General features: G+C 37.0%; 1 protein-coding gene across 10 annotated transcripts in view; it reads right to left on the bottom strand.

Moving 5' to 3' along the window:
• The window catches only part of NTNG1 (netrin G1), a 152,012-nt gene that overhangs the window by 30,024 nt on the left and 100,689 nt on the right, over nucleotides 1-21,299 (bottom strand). For 4 of the 10 annotated variants that reach the window (XM_072932590.1, XM_030279313.4, XM_030279308.4 and 1 more), the window contains exons 5-6: nucleotides 17,504-17,530; nucleotides 523-690 (exon numbers count right to left, since the gene is read on the bottom strand). In XM_072932590.1, the coding sequence (XP_072788691.1) occupies nucleotides 523-690; nucleotides 17,504-17,530 (195 nt within the window). Of the gene's footprint in view, nucleotides 1-522; nucleotides 691-5,686; nucleotides 5,747-7,612; nucleotides 7,679-17,503; nucleotides 17,531-21,299 lie in introns of all 10 variants that reach the window. The other 6 variants (XM_030279312.4, XM_030279316.4, XM_030279314.4 and 3 more) reach the window with 4 other exon arrangements.

Below are 21,299 nucleotides of genomic sequence, written 5' to 3'. Positions count from 1 at the left end.
CTAAGTAGAGGGGAGGTAACGCAGCATTTACAATCTTGTGTTTGGGAGCAGAATTAGCTGCAACATGTTTTTGTGAAATTTAGTGAATAAAAGGGATTAACAGAGATCCCTCCCCATGTCCTCGATGCAGCTGGCAACTTTTGTAGGTATCCAGGCAAGTATCCAAGAGTCTGTACTAGTAATTACAAAAGCCAGACTGGGACCAGGTACTTAAGACTCAACTCCTTGATTTTCATGTGTGACCCCAGTGTAGCTCTCTACTGTGTAAGGACAGCACATCCAATTTCTGGGGAAAGTCTACCCAGGACCCATAGCCAGAGAGATTCCTCATCATTTACAGATTCAAAATGCCTCCTTGGGGCTACCAGGGCAATAGAAATGAGGTGAGAAGTCTACACAGATGTTCTGATCCATTGAAAAAGCTCATTCTGGCTTAAGTGGCAAGTAAGCAGCAGTGGTCCCTAGCAGCTGCCAGGAGCTGAAAAGGCACAGAAGAAAAGGCGCAGTTATCCCGGGACTGACCTATGCACACATTTTCATCGTCCAGCTCTGCAGAAGCATTTCTGAAGTAGCCCAGCCTGCATAACTCGCAGTGCTGACCTCTAGTGTTGTGCTTACAGCTCACGCAAATGACCGTATTGAGCAGCTCGATGTAACTGCACCGGTTGGAGTGCCCGAAGCATTCACAGTCTTTCAAGGAAGAACAGAAATGTATACAAAGTGTATACAGCAGCAGAGTAATAGCACATTACATGCTTAGTAAAAATGAACCATGAGCAGAAGTATGAATGAATGGCACATACATGTTAATCAATGTAACATGGACAGCAGCAGATGTTTATCTGCAATGGAAGTGGAGCTGGTTTCAGGCAGGTTAGCATGACCCGACAACCATGGCATGATGTCGGAGGTTGGCTGTTGTTGGTAGACCTGATGGAACTGAAGCATTTGCAGTTGTAAACCTTTCAGGGTTACTGGAGGTTCAGTTTCCACTGAGAGAAATGCACATATTTTTGCACGTTTGAGATGAGTATAAATCAAGACCTGGGAAAAATCTCCTCCTATTAAGAATGTTAAATTCAATGGACAAAATTGTCAAACTTAATTATGATTAAATCCACAACTAAGTAGATTTTTTTTTTTTTCTGACAGAAATGGAGAGTATTCAAAAATGCTATTGAACTTGGGGTGCTGTAACTGCTAGGCACCTTGAGAACCAGAGTGTTTTAATTCATGACCAAATAAATCTCTAGTTTGACAATTTTGGCCAACACCTCCTAAAACGATTAACAGTGAAGAAAAGGAAGGAAGACAGTTATTGGAGAACTACATCAACTGTACTTTTGAGGTAAGGATTAACCAATTTTTGTATTCCGAGACGAAAAACAGTTGGGCTAGAAAAGATTATGAAAATTCTGAAATGTGTACTGACTAGAAAGCATGCTTACTGCAGCCACCTGAAATGAAGCTGGCATGACAGCCACTTAAAAAAAATCCTTCATTAAATATAGAATGCTAGTGCCTTTTAGTCTTTAATCACAAGCAATACTTGGCTTTATGCAGAAAAAAGAAAAAATCAGAAATGTATCAATAACATTATAGAAGACACAGCTCTGTGTTTTGTAGAACACTTGTGTGAGCCTGATCACTCAGCTTTTGGGATTATGAGTCCAGAATGAATGCAGGAAAGGTTACTAGGATTATCAGAGAAGTTGAGTCTATTTAAAAAGTGAAGATTAGGAAAATTTGGCATGTTTATTATAGCAAACTGATGATAGAAGGTATCCCCTTGTATAAATACAGCAAGGAGCTAAGCCTTCTGCCATCCTAATGGACAATGCTGGCACAAGAACAAATGGGTGTTAGCTGGCTGTTGGGAAATTTCAGCTGGAAATTAGAAGATGATATCTAGGCATTAGGGCAGTGAGGTTCTCAAACACTTTCCATTTGTGACAAAACACACTTTACAGATGTAGCTTATTAACTGGTAGAATAAATTATAGTATATTTCCTGCAATAATGGAGCACTGGATGCAGTGACTTGGAAGGGCTTTGAGGTCTTGAAATTATCTTGTAATTAAATAAAGCTGTAGCAGAGGGTGTACAATGTTTCCATATATGACAGAGGCCAAGTCCCCTGCACTGCCTTTCCTCTGGTATGCTCCTGATTATGCTGGGCTACCTGATCATCCCCCTGACTGGTGGAGTAAGTCATCACATAAGTATTTGAGCCTGTCTGTATTTTTGTAAAGAAACAACAGTTACAGTAGATGTTTCTGAGTATGCTCTGCACTCCCAATACATGGATATATCTTTGGCTTTTGTCTGATGTACTGGACCGTAAATAGATTAATTTTTTTTAGACACTTAGCACAACATATGTTTCAATCTTGAGAGCTGCCTTTCTGCTGCCAGAAAACATTAATCCATTTTACATATACGCATTTAGTTAACATATATTTCTTGTTCTCTTCGATGTTATTCTGCTAAACCAGTGTTTTGTTGTTTGTGCTAATCTGATAATTTTGATACCAGTAGCTGCTGGAGAACAGGAAAACATTTGGTGTATCAGTCTCAGTATGTTACCACTTGACACAATTGAGTAGAGAGGAAAAAAATGTTAGTTAGTTGTCTTTTGCAGCTGGTCAGTCTGATTCAGCATCTCAGCCAGCCACCCTCCAGCATTTCTCCCCAAGTATATCCATCTTGCTCAAGTGAAAGCTGCCTGTGTGGAACAGATGAGATCTAAAAGTGGAAAATAGCACTAGCAAACAGGAGTAATGGAAAACTGGTGTGATTATGTTTATGTGTTTGATTTTTAAAGTAAGAAAGAATGACTAGTGATAAGCAATCTGATCTTTCTGAATCCAACATTCAGAAGCAAGGCTGTCAGTCTTTCTGTCTGACAAAGAATCTGTCTTCTGCTCCCAACAGAGAGTTTGTTTTGGTGAGATAATAGTGTATTGATATGTTGGCCAGAGTTGTTCATAAACGTTTCCATACTCCAGGTGAATTTAGAGGAAATAATTTGCCCATATACTATAAAGAAAAGCTGACTATGCTACATTATTTTTTGTATTTAAGGCAGCAGAAAGAAACTGAAAATAGTTCATGAATGAATGACTGCACTACTTCCACTGTGAAACTGCAATACCACCTTCAATTATATTACTACCACATATAATTTGGCATAACAACAGCACAAAAACAAAAGCTGCACATGAAGCAATTCACTCTAACACAAGGCCTGCTCCAAGTTATGATTTGGAGTGAAGAAACTGCCAATAATTATGAAGCACCTGGATGTATGCACACGCTCTGAAACGTATGCAGAAGGACCGCTCATGTTCAGAGGTGGGTCATCAATGCTTAAGGTAAACAAAGAGACCAGTTTTTAAAATTGGTTACATTTCTATGGGTATTGTTCTTTTGTAACAACTGTGCTGTGGGAAACAAAGTTTTAGTCTCAAAGTAAACTAATGCTAAGGTACAGGAGTGCTCTAGTAGTCTTGATCAGACTAGTAAATGCTATGTGGTGTAGAAAAAAACACAGTTAACTCAAAAACAGTCCAACATCTGATAAAACATTAGCAATGGCAAAGGGAAAAAAAAAAAAAAAAAAAAAGAAATGGCAAGTAATGCTTAAATCAATTTTGTGATAACATTTGCTTCCCCCCTGCCTCCCCACCACATTGTTTGTTAGTGCAGTAATTTTTTGTTGTTGGCCTGGTCAGTGAATCAAATAAGCTATGTAGAAAGTCCTCCTATGATCAAAATGGAATTATTTTTTCTACTGGCTACATGAGGTGCTACCCCAAGCCACTCAGACATAGCACACAGAATTGCATTCAGCACTGTGCCAGCAGGAAAGCTGGCAGTGCTGTATGGCCCTTCCAGCATATCATGTGGTTCACCTTAACCAGAAAGTATTCTGCCTGTTAGGCCTGTCAGAAGCACAGCTTAGGGTCTTTAGGCACACAGCTCTGGCTAGCAGCCTAAAGCACTGTCACACACTGGCAAAGTCATGCAAACACTGAAGGAGATGGGGGAAAAGTATCAAAATCAGGCTGCACATGGTTTACCAACCATTGTGAAATGACATGAGCTTCTTACAGTGTTAGAAAATGCTGCTTTCAGTTCTGAGTGCCACATGTCAGAAAAGACACAGAGAAGTTGAATAACAATAAGGAGTGAATGGTTCAGAAACTAAAAATCTCAGAAGAGGTAATGACAGCTAGATAGGTTTAATGTGAAGGGAAAAGGGATTGCCAGGTTAGATGTGATCATTGTTTTTGGCTAATTCAGGAACTGTCAAATCCCTTGCAAACTCACAGAAGCATTGACTCTTTGAGCCTCCCTGACTATTTTCCAATGCAATGATTTTATTGAAACAATCTTTATTCTGTTGCAGAAAGCATAATATAACTACCCACTGAAGTAGGCTCACAAAGTTGATAATCTAATTGTTTTGTTTCTATAAATTGAACACTTCCCCCCCATTCTAATGCTATGCACTTACATCTTTGAGATAACATACTATTATTGTAGGAATGTAGATCAGTGGAAACTTCAGCTACGACCATTAAAACATGAAATGTCATCACATGAAACAATGATAAACATACAAGGAAGGGTAGCATAATCTCTAAACTAAGACAGGTTGCATGAGACAGCTATTAGTGCCACTTTTTAATTAAAAGCACAAACCATATTTCAAGAAAAGTGCATTCACAAGTCATTAAATTGTTTTTTTCTTTTTCATTTTCCAGTCACTCTGTGCTCCTCCTCCATACACTAAGGCAAACAAAGGAGATTTCATTGTAACCTTAGAAATTACCTGCTTTATAGCAAATAGTATGGCTCATTACCATGATCTCATCAAACGGGTCAAACTAAGTTCAGACATTTCTTAATAACCCTTTTCCTTGTTCATATGTATTTTATGAATAATGAGATATTCACAATAGCTGCAGAAAGACAAAACATCTTCATACATACTCTTTACAGATAAATCGATGGGGAAAAACAATGAAAAGATCTCAGGGTTCAGACTGTGAATGACAAATATGCAAATGAAACAGGTTGCCTGTAAGTCAGAAAGAATATTGGCATCCTTTATTATATTCATAAAATTCCATTATTTTTATAGAACACTAGAACATCAATTCAAAATGTAATGCCTGTGCTCTGAATTTGCACACTTACAATAAAATGAAGACATAAGGCACACTTACAATGCATTAAAAGACACAACAATGCTTTACATTCCATGGCATTTACAGATACTTCTTGAGGACATGGACAATTGATGTTTTATGGATTGTTTGCCCTCAAATAATCTGCTTATGTTTCCTCTTTTACAATTTATGCATATCACTGAGGAAAACAAGACTCCAGAAACATCTGCTTTCTAGGCAAGGATCTGAATAGTCATATTCATACATATAACTCCTTTAAAAATAAATGCCATGCTGCTTTATTTGCCACCAACAACTGTCTAAGAAGCATACTTATTTTTCTTTGTATGGCTTATGTTTACGTGACTTAATGCTTCTGTTGTATTCAATGAAGATGCCTCACCAGTAAACTAATGGGTACACTCCACAGATATTCCAGATTCATACAGTGCAATGTTTTCACAACACAGAGCACTATGGGATCACTGTATGAATCCTAGAATTCCTACCTCTCTTGTGGTTTGCAACTTGAACAGAAGAAACAGTTGACATAGCTAATTTGGGAGCAACTGGATAGGTAATAAAATGAACAGCAAATTAGAAAAATTATCATAATAGGTACAAATCAAAATATTAAAATAAACATATTTATTCTCTAACTTTTGGATTTAACAATGGTTATTTTTTTGTAAGGAAAGGGTAAAGTTACAGAAAATGACAAGGAAGGGAATGTAATTTACATCTATGCACTATGGCAGTTTTGTGTTAGAAGTTATTTAGTGGTTTCTACCAATCCATGACAAATGACTATATGGTAACCAGGGTGGTCTGAAAAGGGTTTTATTGAATTTGAATGCACATTTATTCTGGCCAATTACCATAAAGCTAAACCCCACAACAAAATGTTTAGATATTGGCAGATTTCTGTAATCATTCTTTTCATACACTATCCTTAAATAAAATATTTAATCTATGCTATATGTTAAACACTGTAACAATATGCTGCAAACACACAAAAGCTGAATAGAAATGCTTTGAAGTTTTTGTGTTTTGTGTTTCCTACCGAAACATCAAAACTAAATTTACTTAAACTCTTATTTTAGGGGAAGAAACACTGAATAATTCTGTGCTGTTCAAAACATATTTTGCAATGAAGTTAGGTCTTAGATCATACACAATATAATTAAGCAATGAAATCCATTAGAAATGCTAAGTATAATTTAATTGAGAATGTTTTGATTTAAAATTTTTCTGAATAACACAGGCTAATCCTTACAGAGAGCAGAGGAAAAGAGATCAGTCTGGGCGGGGTTTATTTGTTTGTTTAAAAAAGACATGCAAAAACTTGGAAAATACAATGGGAGCGAAATGAAATTGGAATGCTAGGTATTTATCAGAGATAGGTTGTTTTAAATATATGGTGAATAGTTGAAACGAAAGTACATTTCTAATCCTTCAACAGAGCACAGATCAATTAGTATTTTCTGTTTTGTTGGGCACATAGAGACTTGCACGTATAACATGGTACATTTCACATGCACATGGTGTATGTTTGATTTGGTGATCGTGATCCATAGACTTAATTACAGCCCTTCTCGTGTAATTCCCAACAGATTCCCAATACATCTCATTTGGTTTAGGGGCCATTTTCTAGATTGCCTTTTCATTAATTTTATTCTCCACCTCTGTGTGTTATAGCACAGACAGGACACCCTTTGAACACGAAAGCAAGCCACAGGCCAGATTTCTGCAGGGACTTTTGCGGGAGGAAAGGGCAATAAATAAGAACAGAAGGAAATTATTTTTATAATGAGCAATCACTTTGAAATGTGAAGTATAGCTGAATACTTCTTCAACTAACAAAGGATCTTAGTTTTATTAGTCATCTTAAAAATTAATTTTGTTTCTTTCAGTGCTAATCGTCATATCACAGTATGGGAGTAATTTTTTGTGTAGAACTCAAGTTGTAGAAAACCATGGGTCTTTCCTGCAGAGAACTTGCTTGTATTGTGGATGGCATGAAAGCTGAGGATGCTTCTCAGCTCACTTGGGAAAACAAAGTGGAAACAAGACATTAAAAATGCTCTTGAGGTTGACAGTGACAACCTTTGTTAACTTAAAAATCCCAAAACTTACCCAAATACAGATTTTGCTATCTAAACAAATCCAAAATTATCCTGGGCTTTCTGTGTAATCACAGATTTTAGTCTGCATGTCTACTATTCCCATATTTGCAGTAATTTGCACAGTCTGAGTGTTGGAAGACTCCCTTTCCAGTTGAGGTTTGTTTTATAGTTATTTTCTCACAGGATAGACTTACTTAGCACTAGAGAAAAATGAGTTGGATTATCATCGTTACTAATTTGCCACCAGGTGGGACTCATTGAGAGCAATTTCAGTACCTTTAGACCACTAGGAATTTTACAGCATCCTACCTTGGTTTGGTTTAGAAACCTCAAGGGAAGAAATATTCGGCCATATCCTATCAAACTTTGGAGGATCTGCATGCATCAGGAAAAATCAGGTTTTGTTATTTACATCTGTGATATTGTTCTAAACAGGCAAGCATATGGACAAAGACAGAGATTACACACAGCTATTACTGGACTAGTCTAAGTTGCACTAGAACAGAACATGACTCCACAGTGAACAAGAAAACAAGCAATTGATGATTCCCAAAACACCAAATGGACATAAAATACTGTGCATAACAATTTCTCTTCTGCGGCTTAAAATACAGTTTTTCATGACAAGAAGATATCCTAGGCCAATATATATGGCTGTAACACCAGGAACAAAACAGGAACATATTGTGTTAAATCTGCTCTGCAGAGATAAAACGACAGTATCAGACAAATATGGAGTTCTTACCGAAGACACATATCTTACTGTAACATCCTGTTTCAGGGCCTTTTGAGTGAATTATATATCTGTTACCAGAAGAAATATATTTACCAGTGGAGTGGGCCTCTTCTTTGGCTTTCACACTTTTGTGTGTTTCATCTATTTCCTGTTATCTCTGCTCATGTATTTTACAGATTTATTTTTTTTTATCATAATGTTAAATATCTAAATTTCTTATAAGTTCTACAAAATGTGTTACTTGCATGAAGCTTTTTGTGTGAGCAGTAGAATTAGCTGTTTCTCTTTAGAGCTTTATGTCCTTTTATTAATGTGTTCTGGGGCTAGGGAAGTAAGGAATGACAGCCCTTAGCAGAATGGTGCTGGCTCTTGGAGCTAAAAGTGAAGGGGATGGGATTTTGAGGAAGGAAAGAAAACTTGTTTCTCTGTTTCCCTCTGCCTAGCTTTGAACATTAGATTGGGGCCATGTTTTTATAATCTTCTCTGACTACTGCAGTGGTTGTGTCTTGTCTGAAACAAACAGAATTCTTCTTAAGGGTCACATCAGCCTTCACTGAGGTGATGTTAGTGGGAGAGAGCTATTCCTTCTCTTCCATCCATGAGGAATTCAGCTGGGTAGTGAGTAGACTGCAGTTGTCATAACCTGCTTGGCATCAAGGGGCCAGGCCTGTATATCTTTATCTAGATGGTGAGTTTCACTGTTATATCCATCTTAATGGAAAACCTGAAGGGGAAGCTATGACAAAATGACAGGGGCTTCAAACATCTGATATGGGAAGGAGAGCATCCCAAAGTATCTTCTGACCCATTTTTCAAGGGTGAAAAGAAATTGGCCACATGGGCTGTCTGTCCCTAAAGTCCTCCCACACAGAGAACAATTAAAGGAAAGGACGGGGACCTGCAATGTGCCATTTGCTGTTAGGCAGACTTCTGCAATTGAATGGATCAGCTTGGAATTTAATTACAATTACATCAGATTCTTGCATTTTTGTGTTTTTTTCCTTACCAATCAAGAAAATAGAAGAAAGAAAAACTGAACCAGTTGGGTAGATTCTCAAGCAGTCTATGTATTGACTGACATTAACCTGCCTCTACAGGCCAGATCCACCAATTCCCACACATAGGAAGTGCAAGTGCCCCAGTCAGAGTGGATGACAAGAAATATCTCCGAGCTGTACCTAGTGAGGTTCTGTGGTAACCCTCACCCCCTCCACTGACACACTGCTACCAAGCACCTGGGAGACCACCTTCCTCCTCTTCAGACACTCACTGACAAATTGCACAGTTAATTCCCTGTCAAATTCTGGTCAATTTAGGAACATTTAGACTTGACCTAAACATTTTAAAGTGACTGGATATTAGGCATAACATAAAAATCAGGAGTTTAAAGGGAAAGCAATCGTTGTGGCCTATGTTGTCCTGCTGTCCCCTGAGCCTTTTTTTCTTTTAGCCATTGTGCAGCATCAGAGTTGTTGTAGAAAACAGGTCACATTTCAGACTGGAGATTCCAATATCTTACTTGTGTTGTTGAGTACAGTGTGGCACACCTGCTATAAAAATTACATGACTAGTGGTCTTAGGACTAACCCTCTGGAATTTTTAATTTCATAAACTGTAGGTCCTACATAGTAAAACAGATACTTTACATGATCAAACAGATATAATCAGTAATATTTAATATATAATTTATCCTGATTATGATTTTTCTAAGTAATATCATGTCCAAGTAAAATCATTCCTTGTAAAGCAGAAAAAAATTTTACATATTTCTTAGAAATTCTATATATGTTATAGATCTGTGCTTGTTTTAGCAAACTTACTTAAAATGGAGGTTGTGACTTACTGCAAAATAATTAAAAATTCCTTGACCCTTTAAATTAGATAACAGTGAACTGAGTTTCTTAATGGGCATCCAAAACAATAAAGAGCATATTTACAGTGCCTGGAGATTACCCTTTAAGTATTATTACTAGTGATTATTACTGGTTATTACTGATAATTATAACCCTATTTGAAAGGACTTCTGGAGGTCATTTATTTCCACAGTTTGCTCATGGCAGGGTCAACTTCAAAGTTCGATGAAGCTGTTGAGGGTCATACCCAGCTGAGACCAGCTGCTGCTTGGTAATGTGGTTAATGCTCCTTAGACTTAAAGCTTCTGTTATGTGGGTTTTTTTCAGTCTTTGGGAAAGAGGATATATTTTACTCATAGCCTTTATTCATGGCCTGTCTTTCCATCAAGATTACAGGTTTCTTGATAAAGGTCTTTCTTCGTATCTTTGACTGTTTTTTTAATGGTGATAACTTAAAATGCTTTATCTGAAAATGTAGGTGAGATGTCCAAGTCTAAGAATGTTGGATGCCATTCCCACATGTACATTGGAGCAGATGAGTCATCCCTTGAACAGGCATGGGAAGATTCATTTAGCAGCTAGTTATTCTTTTACAGCAACCTGTGAAAATACTTCTAGTCCTTGGTGATTACCACCAAGGGCTTTATTTATAGAGAAGTTGACTAGATAAACCAATTTTTTCCAGAGTAGTTCCACGTCTAGAAACTGCATTTTGTAATTAGAGTCATTATTTACTAGAATAATAAATGAATCTTGGAGTAAGTATTCTAAAAGATGTGCTATTTCAGTCTACTGTAAAATATTCCATGACTGTTATTCTGGGTAAGAAAGGCTAAGAAATGTGAAAGAGAGTTTCTAAACGTATGTTTGAGTGTTATTATTTAAAAGTGAAGCTACTGTAGGCATTTTTAACAGTGGAGGTTTGCAAGCTGTGTGACTGATAAAAAATCAGAGATGACATTTTATATTTGCATTGGATATTTTTGCATTTTTACTTACTATTGTTCCAAAGCCAATTATATGTAGAAAGTAACTTTTGGAAAAAAATTTTACTTTCATGAAGTAAGGGCAAACTTACTGCATTATATTTATTAGATGTATGATTATTTTATTTTTCTCCTCTCAATCTTTTTTTTTTTTTTAATTTCCTCCCTGATATACAGTATCAGAATTACTTCCAATATTAAATGAAGAAAATCTGTCACAAATATTCATTGGAAGTACAGTCTGCACCATGGGCTATATCATGGTTTCAAACTGGAGAAATGAAGGAAATGAATGGGTAGTTTCAGCCTAATTCCAACTAGACAGCTGCACTTGAAAAAAACCCTGTCACTATTGTGGCAATTAATGGGCATTTTGTTGGTTTCTCATTCCAACCAAGTACTGAGCTGGCAGTAAAATTAAAGTGTATTCCCAGTGAGAGGGGCTGTCCCTGCTCAGGGATGATGGCAGAGGTGATGGAGTGCAGGAATTCTCTGCTCCTGCCTGGGCACCTGTGCTCTGCAGCCAGCAGTGCCTGAGCACCTCCTCAAGCGATCCTGCAGGCCCAGCCCACAGACAGTGCATCTGCTGGAAATTACTACCCATAAATCTCTAAGTCTTAAATAATGCTTACTGGTGGCAGACAGGGAGCACTTGTGTTGGAAACTATCATTATTAATTTAATTTTTAATAACAATAAGGAACCCCAGTGAGATATGCTGATTAAGATGTTTTCTAACTTTCTTTCCATTAAAAAAAATAATTAAGAATGTATCAGTATAAACTTAATGATTCAGTAGATCTTCATGTCTCTAGCCACAGAAAGCTTGCCTTGCTGCTACCTATTTTAAACCATGAGTAGGCAGCAGTAAATATCTGTTCTCAATTATAGATGCCTGCTGAGGACACTGGAATTATGACAGTTGGTTTAGGTGCTAATATTGAACAAAAAAACTAGGTTTTTAAAGAAATAATGCTCAGTGAAATCACTGGCAGATTTAACAGCTGCTGGAGTAATCGAGTGTGTTTATATCAGATTGTATTCCACCACGTCTTGCAATCATCATATCATTGTTACAGCATTTCTATCTCTTTTGGTCTTTTTGAAGCTATGATAATCTACCTCACATAACATTTGCCTTTTAGCACTTTCATTAAGCTGCAAAATCAAATCACTGAATGAGAGAAATGCTTTTTTTTTAAAATCAACCTTATATTTTATTAAGTGAAAAAAATACTTTGCCAGTATTAGGCAATCTTTCTTGGAGCAATGTAGGAAGTTTCATACCTGTTCCTTTGAAGAAAGGAGAATTCTGCATAAATGTGAAGATGTGGTTGTTTTATGGTAGCTCCACAGCCATAACAGCTTTTATAACTGTTGGAAGAATTTAAATGTAATTAGTCCTTTATGTGTCCACTTGTAGAGTATAAAAGAAAGCGATCTTTTTAGAGGCTTAAAAATAATCCAAGGATCCATCTCTGGAAACCTTCAGATATCAGAAAAAATATACCACTGATCTGAACAAATTGTTGGCTGATTCTCAAAATAGGGCTGAGGAAATTCTTAAATTTTAAGTATTTCCAACAGAATTTTTGTAAAAGTGCACAATGAATTCAAGTACTTTGGAATGAAACATTTCGGTACCTTCTCATTAAAAAAAAGGATTACTTTGTTGATAGGTTTCAGGGGTTGTGTTGTTATTTTTTCTTTGGACTGGTTCTGCTTTTTCCTATAAAAATGTTAAAATTGTCTGATCACCTGGAATTATTGTACAATAATTCACAACTGATGAACCGTAAATCAAGATTTTTCTTAGATGACTACGCTGATTTGGAAACCTCATTCTTTGCTTTAGTCTGTGAAATAAACTGATTACATGTCTTAAGGAACAGAAAGAAAAATATGAGAGGGTAACATAGAAATGCATTTTTTTCCTGGCAATTTCCTCCCAAGCTTTATAGATAATTAGATTTTAATATATCTTTTTGGGTCATGTCTACTCACTATAAACTTCCTTGAGATACTAAGCTCAACTTGCATATTGCAAGTGCCATGTGTTTTGCATGGGTACTGTGGTACATATTGGAATGTTGATATTTGCTAGAGCATTCTATCACTGGATTATTTATTAATTTGTGATTAAAAGAAAGATAACTCTGAACTGAATAGTTCTCTGTATATTACAGCAAATCAAAAAGCATTGAAAACACTATGTGATTGACAGACTGATTTAAACTAACTCAAGATGATTGTGGAAAACTGGGAAGAGGAATAAGAAACAACTCAAAACTGTCAGTGGCTGTGTCTGAGACTGCTGAGCACAGCTCTTCTTATCTGTTAAAATTGGTGGATCTTGCAAAACCAAAACTGAAACGAAGGCTCCCCCAGATCCCATCCCAAGGACCTTGCAGTGCTCCCTGGGGCAGCACTGGTGGTTTCTGACCCTGCCCTGAAAATAACTTTGTTTATTTATAAATTTGTCCCAGTGATTTTAGCAAAGAGGTGGTTCCTGCTCCATGCTGGGCTCAGTTCTTCTTCCTCACGTTCAGGGGTCACATCCTGGCTATATAGCAGCAAAATGGCTTTGTTGGGACTGCTACCAGATAAAACTACCCGTAATGGAATTATTTGGAATGTAAATTTCTCTCAGATCCAGTATTCAAATGAGCACATCACACCACAAAGACTGTTTGTATTTTGTATTTTCTTTCAGCTCAGTAATGTAAAATCTAATTTTAAAAGCAAAAGATTTGAAGAGCTTCAAAGCATTAAAAGAGAGAAAACAAATACTGGCTTGATATTATAATCAGTTATCTAGTTAAGGTGATTGCCTTAGACTGGAGGCCTGATTAACAATATTATTTATTAGAAGGTCAGATTTGGATACAATTAAATTGAAATGAGAACATTTTGCTTATATGTCCAAAATAATAGATACAGTCTGAAGACAATATTTGAATGTTTTTAAAGAGATAAATATCTTAATGGTCTCTCAACAGGACAGCTTTCTGTAAAACTTGACCTCAAATAATAATAGAAAAGTAATGTACAACCTAGTTATGCATGTTTATGCCCTGCTGACATGTGTTGTGTATAGACTCTAGTCCAGAGCGTGACATGGTAATGGCTTTGCTCACACGATTGAAGATTTAATAAGAGAACTTCTTGGTTATGCAAAAGGGCAAAATTCGGTCCAAAACACTTTATGTTGTTATTAAAAATGAAAAAAAAAATAGTATTTGCTCTCACCACCTTTTAAAGTATATATTTACCACATTAGAATTTCATTACAAATGTGAAAAACAAATAAAGCTACACTCATCCAGACACTATTTTAGTTCCAGAAAAATACTTATGATATTTTTCAAGGTTAAGAAAACAATAAAATAAGAAAGTGCCCATTTTTTTTTTTTAACATCTTCATCTTGCATTTATTATCCTAAAAAAAACCCTCTTAATTTTAAATTGACTCTAAAGAAGAACAAAAACACAGAGAACAAAGCAGAAAATACTGTTTGGTTATTGTGATTGCATCTTGCACTTGGGTGCATGGTCTGTCTCTAAACTCTGACTCATCTGCCAGCAGCAGGCTTTAAGGTGATAATCACCCACACAGAGCTATTTGCACATCATGTCTATCTTATCCTCTATCTAATTATACCCTCTATAACAAACTGTTTAGCATAATTAGTGGATTTATGCTTTATGGAAAAAAAGAAGCAATGGCTTAGAAGACTCAACTTTTGGAAGGTGTACATGTACAGATTAGTAATCTTGGTATTTGGTAATAATAATGAACATTTTTGATACACTGCTCTATGTAAAATTGTACAATCATTATTTTAGCAAGTAAAATAATGAAATTTTCAGAATATTTACATACTGTATATAAGCATTGCTTAAAATTATGAAGTGGTTTTGGGACTCATTAATTGCTAACACTTTCACCAGTATTTTTTCAGACAGGGCTGAAAAATGCTGAAAGAGCCAGCATTGTAATCAAGAATGCTGGAAATGATCAGAGAACCTATTATTCAACTGATAGACAACAGCAGGTACAAATGACCTTAATGGGAAAGCTCTCGGGGTTTTTTTTTTTTCCTTTGTTTGCTTTGTTTTCTTCTAGATGATCAGAAAGGATGTTTACTAATGACCACTCTTTTTTTGTGTTCAAATTTTAGTGCTAAGCTGCTTTAATACAAAATCCTTTGAGGTAAAAAAGGAAAATAGAGAATAATACATATATGTGCACACTGGTGAATATATTTTATTTTTCTTTGCTGGCTTTCATTGCAGTCTCAAAAAAGTTTTAAATGAACATTGCTTGAGGTGGCATCTTCTTTGCATGCTGGAAGTTTAGTGTTTCTAATCCCCCTGTCCCAACCACATCCTCCTTATAAACTAGAAAAAAGCTGGGAGCACATAAAAGCCAATACCCCCCTGTAGATATTTGCTGCCAGGCAAAATGAAACCCAAACTGTATCTCCCAAGAGTAACTTCCTGCCCTCAGATGGGGAAAAACTCTGCTAATATGAAAACAAATACTGTGTTAGCATAGACAAAACAAAAATCATGCAGAATCCATTAAAGCAGCCACGACTAATTAATCTTGTTTGGTTTTGTGTGTTAATTGGACTTCTGTTAAATTCTCTTTGAGAACAGGATAAATTTATGGATTATACCCTTGTTTAACAAAAATTCTGCTATTCCTGTGTTACAGGAAAGGTGTCCAAAACATTAAGCAAGTAGAATTATTTCTCCCCTGAGCTATTTAAGAAAAAAACACATGGAAAAAGCAAGCAGAATTTATGTGTGCTCATGAAGAGATGCTCATACTTCACCCTTTTTAAGTAGGCAAAGAAACATGTTGAATTCTACCACATATTATCCCAAGACATTTACAGCAGACTAAAGAGAAAACACAAATTTGCAGAATCTCTTGTATCTCCTATAGAATGTTAAACAGAATTTTCTGTTTGTAATAAATAAACTGTACTAATCACTGCAGTGTAAAATACAAAGAGGTCAACAATGCATCCTTTCAGCTCACCATTGTTCAAAAGGTATTTGAGTTTCCCTATTAAGTTTTCAAAGGCCAACATCTGCTGATGCTCAGAAATGGTAGATGTGGTGACGAAGGCTGTATGGAGGGTGAAGTGAAAACACAACCATATAGACCATGCAACACAGTAGTACTAAGAAACTATAGCACAATCAAACTCCAAGGAGCTATTTCCCATTCATCCCATTTCTGTTATTGATGGCAGGAATATTTCTGAGAATGGTGACATAAACTTATTCTCTTTCATTTAGTTAATTTTTTTTTGTAATGAAATATGTATAAACACAAGGTTTTGAAAATAGCACATCACTATGAATCTGCAGGCGTGCAAATACCAGAGGAGACACTAGAGCAGGCAAATGACATTATTAAGATTTAAGGCCTTCATTTGCACATTATTGTCATTGATGCTGGTTTTCTATTTAAAGCAGAAAACAGATGCTGTGGTATTCAGCTGCTAAAACTGCTCACACTTGCAAGGGAGATAGTTTTGATGGCATTTAACTTGCCTGTCTAGAGCTTAACAAATCAGTGCTATTCATGAGCGTAAGTAAACTGAGTTGATTATAAATTGATAGTCCTGACCCTGCATCATAAAAAGTGAGACAGTTTTACCCAAATTGTTAAAAACTTTTCACTTGGATAGCGGGTATGGCAAATTGCATTTAACAACTGTGATATTTTATAACTGTGATTGTCCTGTACTATGCAAGTTGTGCCCAAAGTATTTGCAAAGCAGAGGCTGTGGGGAATATTCTTTTCTTGAGCCACAGCAGGATCCCATTTCTCCCTCCCTGCTTTATTGGCAATTAACTAACGTGCCATGACTGTATGCACTCCTCAGCTGTGGAACTTAGCTGAGGCTCACAGCTCAGCTGCTGTCACTTGGTCTCTTCATGTGTTTTATTTAAGTAATCATCTATTTCATTCATATAGTAGTTATTTATGTAGCAGTGTCATGGTTTTGTTATAGTTTAAGAGTTGTATTTTGGTACTTTGATTGCGTACAGGAAAGAATATTCTGTGAAGGAACACAATTCTATTTATTTTGTGGAGTAAAGCCGAGTTCAAAGCCCACTAGAGTTAATGCAGATTCCAGCAGATACGCTGCATTTGCTAATCTACTTCATAGAAATGAAAGCTATTCTATTTATAAACTTTTCCATTTGCTCTTTGAATGTACACACACATATCCATATATGAAAATTACCGGTCCTATACTTCTGTTATTAGCAAACGCTTTTCTTCAAAATGCTCAACAGATACTTGCTCTGCAACAGTGTCTTAATTCTTTGTGTCACGCTGGTTTTATAGAACTCAGTGCTCATCTGCTGATAAGAATCGATCAGAAAATCTGGGGCTGAATGCAGATGTAAGGAGTGACATTGTCTCTGACCGTGTAATAACAGTTACATGTTAATGCCAGAGAGGAAGGCCAATACACAGTCCCTGCACCACAGGGCATGCTGTCAGAGAAACATTATCTACCCCAGAAAGGGATGTTGGGAAATCAGATCCATGAAGCTGAATGACAATGCAAAACAATACTGGTTTTATTACTTACTACCAATACTGGAAATACTGGGTATACCTGCAGAGAAAGAAAACACAGAGAAGTGTAGTTAGCTGTTTGCTGTAGCTGGCTAAGCTATTACACCTAAGATTCTGAAAACATCTTCAGAATACTTTATCAATACATAGTTAAACTCAAGCATCTGCCATTACGTGCCCAGTCCTTTACAAATGCAGAGTCTTTTAGATTTTTCAGTATGGGGCTGCAGGGACCACTAAAATGCATTGACAGATGGGATGTATACCAGCTCTCTGAACTTCATGAATTTGTTCGGAACAGTTTTGTATTTCAACTAACCAGCCATTAGGTTTAATGCTCTAGATAAAAATATCAGTCATGCATGTATTATGCAGATCTGGGAGAGTAATTTAACTAAGGGATAGATGCATTGCTAACTGCTTTGGCCAGCTGCTTAAATCAGTTGTTACCTTCTGTTGCATTAATTGTATAGAACTATTTTTCCCTCTTTTACCTGACAGTTATCTAAATTAAACTATGTAAAAGAATTGTAATTGTGTGAAGCAATCTAATGCAATAGGTTGGCCATGTTGATTAAGCCTCTCATTGATTTTTTTTTCCTGTGTTCATTTCAATTCCTAAACTGAATTAATGCAAGGAAACCATTCCGAGACAGGTGAAATTTAGCATAAGATGTGGGGCTGTTAAGGAGTAAAACACCTTCACTGGATAAGCAGTGTGTTGTATAATGCAATCCCAAGAACTAGCTTCTTGTCAGGTCTGCCCTGAAAGCGAGGCTTTGTGTGTAGCACAAAACCATGGATATGAAATCTTTCCTGAAATGCCATTTTCTTAAGATTAAATGCCATTGTTAATGGGACTGTGGCTCACCACTTGGGTTAGTCAGAAACTGCAGATCACTATTGAAATCCTGGGTATTTTCATCCACTTCTTTAAATACAGTTTGCCTTTTTAAAGTTTTCTTGACTTTTGTGGCATGCATTTTGTGGCAGAAATCTGTGTTTCTCCATTAAACATCTGCTACTCTTCTTTCAACATCTATCCTAAAGTTCGCCCTTACTCAGAGATGGCATGGACCTCACCCTGCAATTAAGTGAAGGAATGTCTTGAGAATAAATGATATTCAATGTAAGCAAGGTTGCAGACTCAAGCTGGGAAAAATCCTAACTTGTGGCATGGCTGAGACAATGCTGAAGTAAGAGAATTTGCAGAATGGGGACCAAACCCAGACTTTTTATGTTTCACCACATGAATCCTGGGGCACACATCAGAATTGCACCTCTTGGGTTTTATATCCTATGGAAGCTGTGGCCTGGCAGAGAACCACAGACAGCACCTGCTGGCTCACCCAGCCCCACACTCAGATGCTGTTTGCAAACTTAATTATTTCTACTTCTGCTGAGATTAATGTATATTTTCCAAAGGTTTAGCACCATGAGGTATTGAATGCTAAATGCAAATATCATCATTATAGAATAATGTGGTCATAGTTCTAATAGTAACAAAACCTGCTTTTTTTGGTTAAGATAATTAAAGAAAATGTCTATCCCCTTATTTTAAATATGAAAAAGACAATCAATTTTCAAATATTTTTCCCTGAAGTTTCAATAGCAGCTTGTTTAAATTTTTGCAAGTCATTGTAGCCAATTTAAATTAGCAGGATTAGTTTTCCTTTATACACTCATGGAACCTACAAAAATATTAGATAAAAGACAAAAACTGTGTTCTCGCACTCACACTTGCACTGTGAAATGGTATTTGTATTTCCTCTGGGTATACTCCCCCGCCTCAAACCTCTCTGTCTCCTACACACACACACAAATATCCTTTCCTTTCTCTCCTAAACAGATTGTAGGAGAGGAAGAGGTTTTCCTGCAAGTCTGGTTGCCTCATATTATCATACTTCAAAATTTTCAATGAATTCATAGTGATAAATGCTTTCTGGGCAGAGAATAATGAACACAAGATGCCTGCTAGCCTGAGGGGCTCTGTATTAACCTTGCAAATATATCTTCAGTTCTGTTTCAAAAGCTGTTTTGCTATTTCTGTACAGAGTTTCTTAGTTGGTGTGGTCTTCTGTAACCAGACTGATTTTTGTGCTACCAGGTATCCCTGTGTGAGGTGGCTGGCCTTGATATTGCACTACTTTATGCCCTTCTTACTAAAGAGAGTGAGAATGACACTTCTGAGTTTGTCTGGAAAGGAGCTGGTTATGTAGGGCCACGAAGGAGGATCTATTAACACTCTGTGAAAAGTGCACATATGATGGGGAAATTATTTTTAGAAGGAGTGTTTGTGTGAGATCTGGAGTTACATATTGAGGCTAGCTCTTGAATTCAGCTGAGCTGGATTTGGTGCAAGTCCTTAGATAATCAGACACAGGAGGTGAGATTCTGCTCTCCCTCTGTCAGTGTGGAGGCAGGCAAAGGTTTGAGTGCAGGGCTCTGCCTGTGCCACCACTGCTGGGGACAACCACAGGCTGCGGGGTCATCCCACCACTGCTGGGGACAACCACAGGCTGCGGGGTCATCCCACCACTGCTGGCCCTTGGCTTGAACCTGGTCTGTTACATGGGATGGATTGTTTCCAGTCAGCCTTGTACTGAAATCTGTGAGCACTTTGCAGCAGTGAAGTGATGGGGACAGGTTAGAGAGATGAAGGATCAGGCCTCCTTTAATGGACAGTTCTATTGAGCAAGGTATAAAAAGGGATTGAATTTACATCTATTCAGTTGTTAAACCAAAACAATGTTCAGCCTAAATTATCTTCCAGTTGAAATCACTGGGATGGTTATTAATGGTAATAGATTTACAGTGAGGGAACATCAAGTAAAGCATGCAAAATAAGTTCAGAGGTTGGTACTGCCCCTGAAATTGCAAATATTGCAGGAGAAAGTCACTAATACTATTTATTATTTTTGACTTGACTTGAGGGTGGTGGTTTGGTATATTACATGTGCACTGTAAGTGCATCTAAATATATATGCATTACTTGAGAGGAAAAAAAATCTGGTGTTTTCCTTTCCTACGATCTTCAGCATCTGCCCTGTAATTTTCTCATTTCCCCTACTTCCAGAAATGGGTTGTTTTAGCTCTTAGCTACCATGGAGCTGGTTATTGAGATGAAGAAAAAAGCAAATCAGATGCTAGCAAAGAAAGCAAGTTTTTTATTCTGTCTCTACTTTGTGTCAGTGTGAAATCCTTAACACAAAGAAATGGATCAAGCTTTCGGTGACAAGGACCACACGGCTGCTTCCAGTGTCAGGGCAGGTCATACCCTGCAGACTCTCTTAGCACCTCCATTGTCAGTGCCTGCATGTGCTTCTGGCAGGACTCTTAAACAGGAACAAAATATAGAGCTTTTCATAGCAGAGTCAGAGCAGGGATGTTAATGCCTCATCTGATCTTTTGCTAGAATATCTGCCCTACAGCATGACAGCACTCCCTGCAGTGAATCTTTCTTCCCTTTGCAGCTCTTCCATTGAGGAATGATTGCAATATCAGATGCTCAGCATCAATTTCAGAACTTCTGAATTCTCTAGCAATTTAAAGCCCTGAGAAACTCGATGATACTGGTGTCTTGTAATCCCTCAAATGGAGTGAACATTATGATCATAGGAGTAAACTTTTCATGCATTGTTAAACCTGTATTCAGACAAAGGATTACACACAGTGAAAGAAAATTCTTTGGAAATTTAATCTGTTTCATCGCAAGAGCCCCAGAACTCCTGCTACTCTTAATTTTGCAGTTGTTCCTCTGTATAGATTGAATTAATAGAAAAGGAACTGCTTTGATGAAGTTTTTTATC

Source organism: Taeniopygia guttata, chromosome 8 (genome assembly GCF_048771995.1).
Source record: "Taeniopygia guttata chromosome 8, bTaeGut7.mat, whole genome shotgun sequence".
NCBI lineage: Eukaryota > Metazoa > Chordata > Aves > Passeriformes > Estrildidae > Taeniopygia > Taeniopygia guttata.
Note: the sequence above shows the minus strand (reverse complement) of the source record. Positions and strands in the feature narration are given on the sequence as shown.